General features: G+C 37.9%; 1 protein-coding gene across 1 annotated transcript in view; it reads left to right on the forward strand.

Annotated features, from left to right (window-relative positions):
- Window positions 1-963: 963 nt before the first annotated feature.
- ptpn11a (protein tyrosine phosphatase non-receptor type 11a) overlaps window positions 964-8,743 on the forward strand; it is a 23,057-nt gene continuing 15,277 nt past the window's right edge. Inside the window, exons 1-2 of the mRNA XM_008287349.1 lie at window positions 964-1,220; window positions 3,366-3,488. Coding sequence (XP_008285571.1) covers window positions 1,207-1,220; window positions 3,366-3,488 — 137 coding nt within the window. The 5' untranslated portion in view covers window positions 964-1,206. The remainder of the gene's footprint in view (window positions 1,221-3,365; window positions 3,489-8,743) is intronic.

The raw sequence follows: 8,743 nt of genomic DNA on the forward strand, positions 1-8,743 counted from the left end.
CAATTTTGTTTAATTGATGTTCAGTACTGATAAAACTTATTCACAAAGGTAGGTTGTCTCAAACATGCACAAACTTTTTACAGCCAGTGCTGTTAATTTGTGGTACGCTGGCAAGAGATACTGATAAAATGAGTCCAAGCTCACTGAGGCAAAGTTGTCCTTAAAATCTGCATCACATTGCAAATCAATTGTTTCTAGTTGGCTGTCCACAGGCACATCAGAAGCTTTGACTGTGAAGGGTGAGTGAAAAACTACGAATTCTGTCTCGAGTTCACCAAAGACCTGAAACCTTTTCTTGAACTCCCAGAGCAATCCTGCAATCTTGTCTTTATACTGCTTCATGTCAGCATTAATGACTGGTGATCGTACCACTCTCAGACAGGGGAAATGAGCTGGGTCACCACTTACCAGCTGTGTCTCCCACAAAATCAGCTTCGACTTGAAGGCACATATGCTGTCATAAAACTGTGTGACAACTTTTTTTGCTGCCTTGCAACATTTTGTTCAGATTATTGTGCCATTATCAACATTTCCTGAAAATTTCCTGAAAATTCAAGAGTTCCCTTGAAAACAAACAAACAAACAAATAAACAAACAAACATGTAAACGCCGGCTAAAACACAGCCTCCTTGGCGGAGGTAATAATAGTAGTAGTAATGTCCTCCTCTTTGAGGTTTCGTTTTGACGCGAGTGCGCAAACGCGGCTGCGGCGAACTGTTCGAGCAGCCTGGGCGAATGATCCGCAGACTATCAGGGGGACGTTCTGCTGCCTGCTGCTCTGCCGTCGTATCATAAAACAGCTCCTATTGAGCATGCGCGGGGTGAAAGCAATCGGGCTCTTTAATTTATGTCACGCCGTTTGCCGGACGGGCCGAGTTCAGTGACTGAACGGGGGGCGAAGCGGTGGCGACAAACGGTCGCGCAGGGTGAAAAAATCCGCGCACCCTTTACTTTGTCGCATGTTTGGTGACGTCCAATAATCGACTGGCTGTGAAGTCTCCGGGGCCGAGGCCTAGAGACTTTTTTGTTGTAACGGACGCTGTTAAAACTAGCTGCGGATGCCTCAGTAGATTTCGGTGCCCGCTCTGACCGGGTGTGAACCGATGAAGCACTTTATTCCGTGATTGAAGCAGAAACGGTCGGAGACGTTAGCCAGCTAGTTGAAGCTACTGCTAACTGCCAGCGAGGAAGTGAGGAACGAAAAAAATGACATCTCGGAGGTAAGGGGGGCTGTCTGGAAAACAATGTCTGCTGAGAATGTTAGCTGAGCTGGCTAACTTTAACTGAACTCAGCTGTTTGGGTCTTGATATGTCGGTAAACGAGCTCCGAGTGTGCCGACTTTTCTGGAAACTAACCGACGGCAGACAACTAGCTAGCTCAGGTTTGCTTCATTTAGCGTTACACCGGCAACTTAGAGCCCAGTCTAAAGAGTAAACAACACTGCTATCAAATCTACAATGGGCATTTAGCTGCTCATAAAATATAGTTGGCGACATACAAAAGTAAAGTTAGCTATCCCCAGACTTTCACCATTGAAATATAGCTATAGGTAGCATATAACTGGATGGGTTTGTTATGCTATGAGCCACTCAAGCTACTTTTATTTACTAAGCACGGAATCACAAACAAAAGACAGCTCTGTTCATTAGAGAAGCAATAATTAGTCAATTTATCGATTAATTGTCAACTACCAAATTAATCTTCAGCTGTTTTGCTAATCTTTTCATCGGTTTGAACAATATTCAGGATGTCGAAATTCTCAGATCCTAGCTTCTTAAATGTGTATGATTTCTGGTTTCATTCCTGCTCTGTGACAGTAAATGACAGGGACAGTGAATATCTGCGGGCTGTGGTCAGACAAGCCATTTGAGGATGTCATCTTGGGCTTTGGAGAACACGGATCAACATTTTGACAATTTTCTGACATGTTACAGATGAAATAATGAATCCATAAATCGAGAAAATGATCTTGACAGGATGTTGATTAGTTACAGCCTTGATTACATGTATTTAACTTAAAGAACTGATCATTGCGCATGCACACCATCAGAGCAGAGATGCAAATGTTTTTATTACCGGGAAGAGTGTTCCTGTATGCAGGTTTGATTTCACTGCAGTTGAAATGGTTAATCAGTTCATTCACTGAATGAAAACTAATTGGCAGCTGTTTTGACAATTAGTTGTCCGTTCTCAATCAAAAATGGCAACAACAAAAAAGCCAAAATTTTGAGATTTCTGCATCTCTAATGAGGTTTTACTGTATTTTTGGTCATGTAAAGTAAAGGTGATTATTCAAGAAAATAACTGACGGATTACTCGACAATGAAAATATTTGGTAGTTGAAGTACTACTTTTCATAGACTTTTGAGTGGGAAAAGGTAAAACGCGCTCCCTGAAAAGGGAGAAACCTAAGGAAAAGCAGGAGGCAAATGATAAGATACTGATGCCACATTTTACAGTAGTAGCACTGTACTATGGAAAATCACTGTGGCACTGTGGTTTAGTAAGTAAAGCACAAACTAGGGCTGGTCGATTAATCTGAATATTATCAAAATCCCAACATGGCTAGGTTTTGGGCTGAATAATTTGAAAAAAAATGTAACTTTTCTTACAAACATTGCAATAAAATTTTGCAGTGTGATGCAACTAATGATTGTTTTCATTGTCAATCATTCAATTAGTTGTTTGGTGTATAAAATGTATGAAAAGGGAAACTTTTCATTGTCAACTAATCTGCCGATTTTTTTCCTGTAGCCAATCAGATCAGAAACCAGAAATCAGCTAAAAACCACAGCATGGTATCAGAGGGAGACGTAGCACCTTTATTTCTGTGATATATCAGGACACTTAAAAAACAAACAAAAAAAGCAGCAATACCAGTAATCAGAAAAATAGAAATAACCGGTGAATACTAGTCCGTGCTAAGCATTGTGTAATGTTTGACCATCCCCTCTGATTTGCATTGTTGTGGCGCAATTGCATTTTTTGCATGAATCAAATGTGGTGCATAGCAAGAGCATTAGAAAGCATGCCTAAACCTAAAGATTTAGAAAGAAAATTCAGTTCAGTTTTATTTATTCAGTGCTAGTTCACAAAATAAGTAATGTTAGGGCACTTCATGCTGTAAGGTATACAGAGAAACCCAACAAATCCTGCAATCCCCTTCAAGTAACTACTTTAACGACGGTGGGAAGAAAAAAACTCAGAACCAGACTATGAGACGGCTTCCATATACCTTCACCAGTTGAGTTGAGGGTAATGGGGAGAGAGAACAGAAGGGAGAAACAGACATAAATACATTCGAACAGTGATTTTGGACATGGCTACACTAAGCCTAATTATTGTTCTGCTTTTTCTCTCTCAGGTGGTTTCATCCTAACATCACAGGTGTGGAGGCCGAAAACCTCCTGCTGACTCGGGGAGTGGATGGAAGCTTTTTAGCAAGACCCAGTAAAAGTAATCCAGGAGACTTCACCCTCTCAGTACGGTGAGTATCGACACTCATGACTGTAAAAAAAAACAGCATACACTACAACAAAGAATACACATGTCTATGTCAAACAATTTCCAGCCTCCGAATCAACTTTCTGCTGCTCTGTAATACTATATATGATAGCCGACAGTAGGAAAATAAAGAAGGACCATTTGAGCACCGGTTTGTCTGTGCCTTAGATATGACTTTTGGCTTTGTGTTTTCCCCTCCAAGAGTTTTTTGGTTGTTTCTCATTTAGTGGGGGCAGTACAGAGACTCAGTGTTTTGGTAAAACAACCATTAATATTAACAGATGATAAATTCTTTGCTGTTAATGACTGATGTTACAAATGTGAACATAAAGGTGACGAAAGTGTGTAAAAGAACACAATGAATTTCTTTTAATTGAATGTTAGAGATCCTATGTTTTAGGGGACCTAGTTCCGTGAAAGCTGCATTAATCAATATTTTTATAGAAGCAATGGATGAAATGAATGGATGTCATTGTAACGTGGACAATTGTAGTAGTAAATCCACTACTACAAAAAAAAAAAAAAAAAATCACTCAACTCTGCATTTTTAGTCTTTGGATTTTAGTCTCTTTTAGTTTCCAGATGGAGCAGGCAGATGTTTGAAGTGATACATAAACCCCTCTGTACACGACCTGCCCAGCACTAAACTAACAAGCAGACAAAGTTAGAGACTAGCTGGTCAACATCCAGCAGCTTAAGAGCCAGATGGTTCACTGAGGAGCTGGTGCAGAGCAAACCAGAGCTAAAAGGAAAGTCAATATTAGACCTGCATTTATCAGGTGGACACAAACACGACTATAATTGAATGATAAAGTTGCTCTGCTTGACGTGTGAACAGGCAACTGTTTAAGCAGTGACGTGGCATGATGTGCCTGTCTTTTTTTTTTCCTTTAGTTTGTTATAGTGTTCCCAACACTGTTAAGTCTTAGAACTCCAAGCAAATTCTGGGTGTTTTTTTTTGCTCCTGTCACATTTTTACTCACTGTGGACTCATTTTTCACCACAATTTAAAGTCCTGCGCTGTAATTGAAATGACATGGCCGAGGCTAGAAGTGGAGAAACTCAGAATGACTCTTGTGCAGGAGAAAAAAAACGACAGAAGTTAAAATGAAATCAAAAAAACAAAATATGGAAATGGGATCAATATGTACAACATTTTCCAACAAGTGCTCCCAGCTGTTACCAATACTGGGAAATAAAGGGGACACCACATCACATCATATTGTTATTTAACTATTTACATTTTTACAGCATCTGCAAACGAGGCATTTTTCACACTCCCAGCGACATCAACTCTAGAATGATATTTCTCTACACTGAATGTATCTTCCACAGCTTGCTCCTCTGTATATCATTTTTGCCAAGCTGCATTTACTTTATTGATCAAGTGCATTTTATTTTCCTCTCAGTCTCTGTTTTCATCTACACTCTGTATAAACACAGTAGTTCCCAGCTGAGTCACTCATAGCTTCTCAATTGCCCTGAGGACCACAAAATTTACATTTTTCAGTTGATCTGGCGGTGGAAGCGGTTTTTGGTAATTTTGATGAATAACATATTAGGCTTATATTTGGATTTTTGTTTTGTCATACATGATTCGTTACTCCATCAAGAAGTTAAAAGTCTAACGATTGTTTTCTGTGTTTACGGTGTCTCACTTCCAAATCAGTGTTTGAAATGCCAACCTTTAAACTCAGGTTCTGCGGCTCTTAGGGTTAAGTGATGCTGGAATTATTAAAACAAATTCTGTTCTGTCTCAAGCATGTTAAATATTGGTGAGAAAACCAGCATTATCTAAGAGAGGAGGACCAAGTTTTCAGTAATTGAAAAAAGTTTGTGGTTTTGTCTGTGAGCCATACATTTTTTAAAATGAAATGTCATTAGCTCAGTTTAGCTGATGTTAGCTTGTGTTATTTTAGTGACAGCCTCATATTTGAGCTGTACAGTCTGTCATCTTACACCATATTTACTTCCTATGGAAACAAAACAAGTCACGCTCCTCTTGTGGAAACAGACATTTCCACTGGGAGACTCGTCCCTGCCGGTTCAAACCAGCACGTCTGTCTCGTTTTCTGCCAGACTTAACTGTAACTCATTGACTGTTACATGCTGCTGAGCTGTAGATCGGCCACAAGTTCTCCTTTTCTATTTTCTGAGATAATAGTGGTCACCTACAATGACTCAACAGTTTAGGGTGTTTGTCTGAATTGTGTTGCAGTGGGGTTTTCTTTAACATCCACTTTTACCACCATTGAGTGTTTGTACCGTTGCTTTTTTCATAATTTACTGTGTGTTTTGCCACATGCAGATGATACCGATAGTGCTCATGTTAGTGGTACATGTGACAGTGGTAAACTTAATATTATTAATACATGCGTCTGCATTGTAATGGCTGGAGGATGCAAAACACAGCTGCAACTATTGATTATTTTCACTGTCGATTCAGCTTTTGATTATTTTTTTTTTAATAAGAAAGAGTTGTTTTGCTTAGAAAATGTCAGAAAATGGTGACAAATATTCATCAGTGGTTAGTAAAGACATCTTTTTTTTCTACAACCCAGAGATATGTGGTTTACTGTAAAAATGGAGTAAACCAGAAAGTACTCACATTCAGGACGCTGTAATCAGAGGATTTAGAATTAAAAATGTTTTTTTTTTTAAAAATTGTTCCACCTGATTATCAAAACAGATTAATTGAGTAGTTAACGGCTTATCGATTCACAGTTTCAGCTCTAGTTTAGATGTCATGAAAGTGAAAATGTGAAGTTGAGGATGTGGTCAAGTTGCTTGTTTTGTCTGACCAACAGTACGAAAGATGTTTAGTTTTATAATGCTAATTCTTTTCATTATCAGTTAACCTACTCTTTATTTTCCTGATAAATCAATCAGTCAATTATTTGATCTTTTAAGTGTCAGGAAATCACATTTTCTCTAATCCTCACAAGTGAGAAGCAGAAATGAGGCATTTTTAAAAATGTATTACTCAAATAGCTGCTGATATTTTTTCCACAAATAAACTAACTTATTTAATAACTNTATTATTACAGCAAGAATTCATTTTCACAGAACTGTATTCTTTAAGTGCAATCAGTGTCTGAAGCAGCATTAGTTGTCTACACTACTTTGTTTTTTGCATCAGTTTCGCTGCAGAACGGAGAGATACAGAAATTCAATCCTGCCAACAGCCATCACCTGGAAAAACAAATCTGACTGACTGACAATTGACTGACTGAATGATTATTATTATTGTTGTATAAAATATATGTTATATTGATTTTTTTTAAAAAGTGAGCTTTTACAATATTGAATTTCCCTTCTGGGATAAATAAAGTATTTTTCATTTCATTTCATTTCATTCATTTCATTTCATTTTGCTCCTGAAACTTGACATCTTTTTAGTTATTTTTTAATGATGTGACATCTAACCTTGGACACAAAAGGTCAAGGTCAAACTCTTCTTCTTCTTCCAACCAAATTTTATTCATAAATCTGCAAAATTCAGCATAATATAGTACACTGCACAGTTTATATTGTTACAGATTCATGTTTTTTTCTCCTTGGCTTCCTCTGGTCCATGTTTAGTGCGGTACACACCGTGTCACCAAACAGCACAGTGACTACTTGTAACCCTATAAATACGCCGACTGACTGATTGTTTGTAGACACCTGTGATGCTAATTAGAGGACACACCTTGATTGAACATATCCCTATGGCCACATTATTTTTAGTCTTTTCTGGGGGTACCATCATTTTTGTCCAGGCCTGTTTCATGAGTTCATTTTTTTAAATAATTCTGTTCAACCACGGTTCAAAAGCAATGTCTGATTTTCATTGGTTAATTTTCATTGAATTTTTATTTATTATTACATTTTTCCGATTCAAGTTATTTCTGTGACCGTTGTGAGGTTTTCTTTCATTAACCGAGGGGTACCAACAATCTATGTGTGTAAGTGCTTGTGTGTGAGCCTCGAGCACAATTTTGTTTAATTGATGTTCAGTACTGATAAAANTGCTAAAGGTTTTAGACTGGCATTCCTAAAGTCCTGACTTAAACGGCAGAGAGAATCCGTGGACTCTGCTGAAGAATTTAGTTGAATTGCACTGACAATTGTAATTGTAATACACAGTCACCCATAAAGTTGGAATCATTTTTGTTTTCAGACACATTCCTCTTTTTATTTCTATTTTCACACATCAGTAATCACTTTTCATCAGGTGCAGTGATTACATACTGAGTCCCAGTTACCCAGGTGAATTTCTGACTTCAGGATCTGACCAAAGAGTGGGACGTCCTGCCCACTGACACCATCAACAACAAGCTTGTGGACAGAATGCCACGATTCCTTAACGCATTGATCCCTGTCAGGGGTGGCCATACTCAAAATTGGTGACTGAGTGACATCTGAAAGAGTCATATTCGACATTCTAATGCATGGAATCCCCAAGAATATCTGTTTCCTGTTATATGATCAAGGTTGAAAAATTTAAACAAAACCCTTAATCTATTTGTTCAATACCCCAGTTTTATTTAAACCTGAAAACACGGTTTGAAAAAGTTAACTGTTGTTACATTTTTAACGTGATGAGTATTGTATGTATATTGTGATATCAATAAAGTTTTGAGAGGATATACAGTTTATCTATCAAGAATGAATCGCATTGTCACAATAATTTCAAGAGAAGAGGTAAAAAAAAAATATATATTTCATTCCAACTTTATGGGCAACAGTGTATATATACAGTTGAAACCAGAGGTTTACACACACTGTATAAAAAGACACATAAATTTTTTTCACATTAAATGTGACTAAACTTTTCCTGTTTTAAGTCAGTTAGGATTACCGGAATTATTTCTATTTGCTAAACGAAAGAATAATCAGAGAGAGGACTTTCTTTTAGACAATTCTTTATTACTTTTTCAAAGTCAGAAGTTTGCATACACTAAGGTTATTAGGCTTTCAAACTATTTGGGAAAGTCCAGATGATAATGTCATGGCTTTGGAAGCTTTTGATAGGTCAATTGACAACATTTGAGTAATTGGAGGCACATCCCTGGATGTGTGTGTGTGTGTGTGCGTGTGTGTGTGTGTGGTGTGTATGTGTGTATACACAAAGTGATGTAATTATCTTTAAATATAATCATCCATCCATCCATCATCTATACACCGCTTAATCCTCACTAGGGTCGCGGGGGGGCTGGAGTCTATCCCAGCTGACTTAGGGCGAAGGCAGGGGAC

This window comes from Stegastes partitus, unplaced genomic scaffold (genome assembly GCF_000690725.1).
Source record: "Stegastes partitus isolate 25-593 unplaced genomic scaffold, Stegastes_partitus-1.0.2 Scaffold496, whole genome shotgun sequence".
NCBI lineage: Eukaryota > Metazoa > Chordata > Actinopteri > Pomacentridae > Stegastes > Stegastes partitus.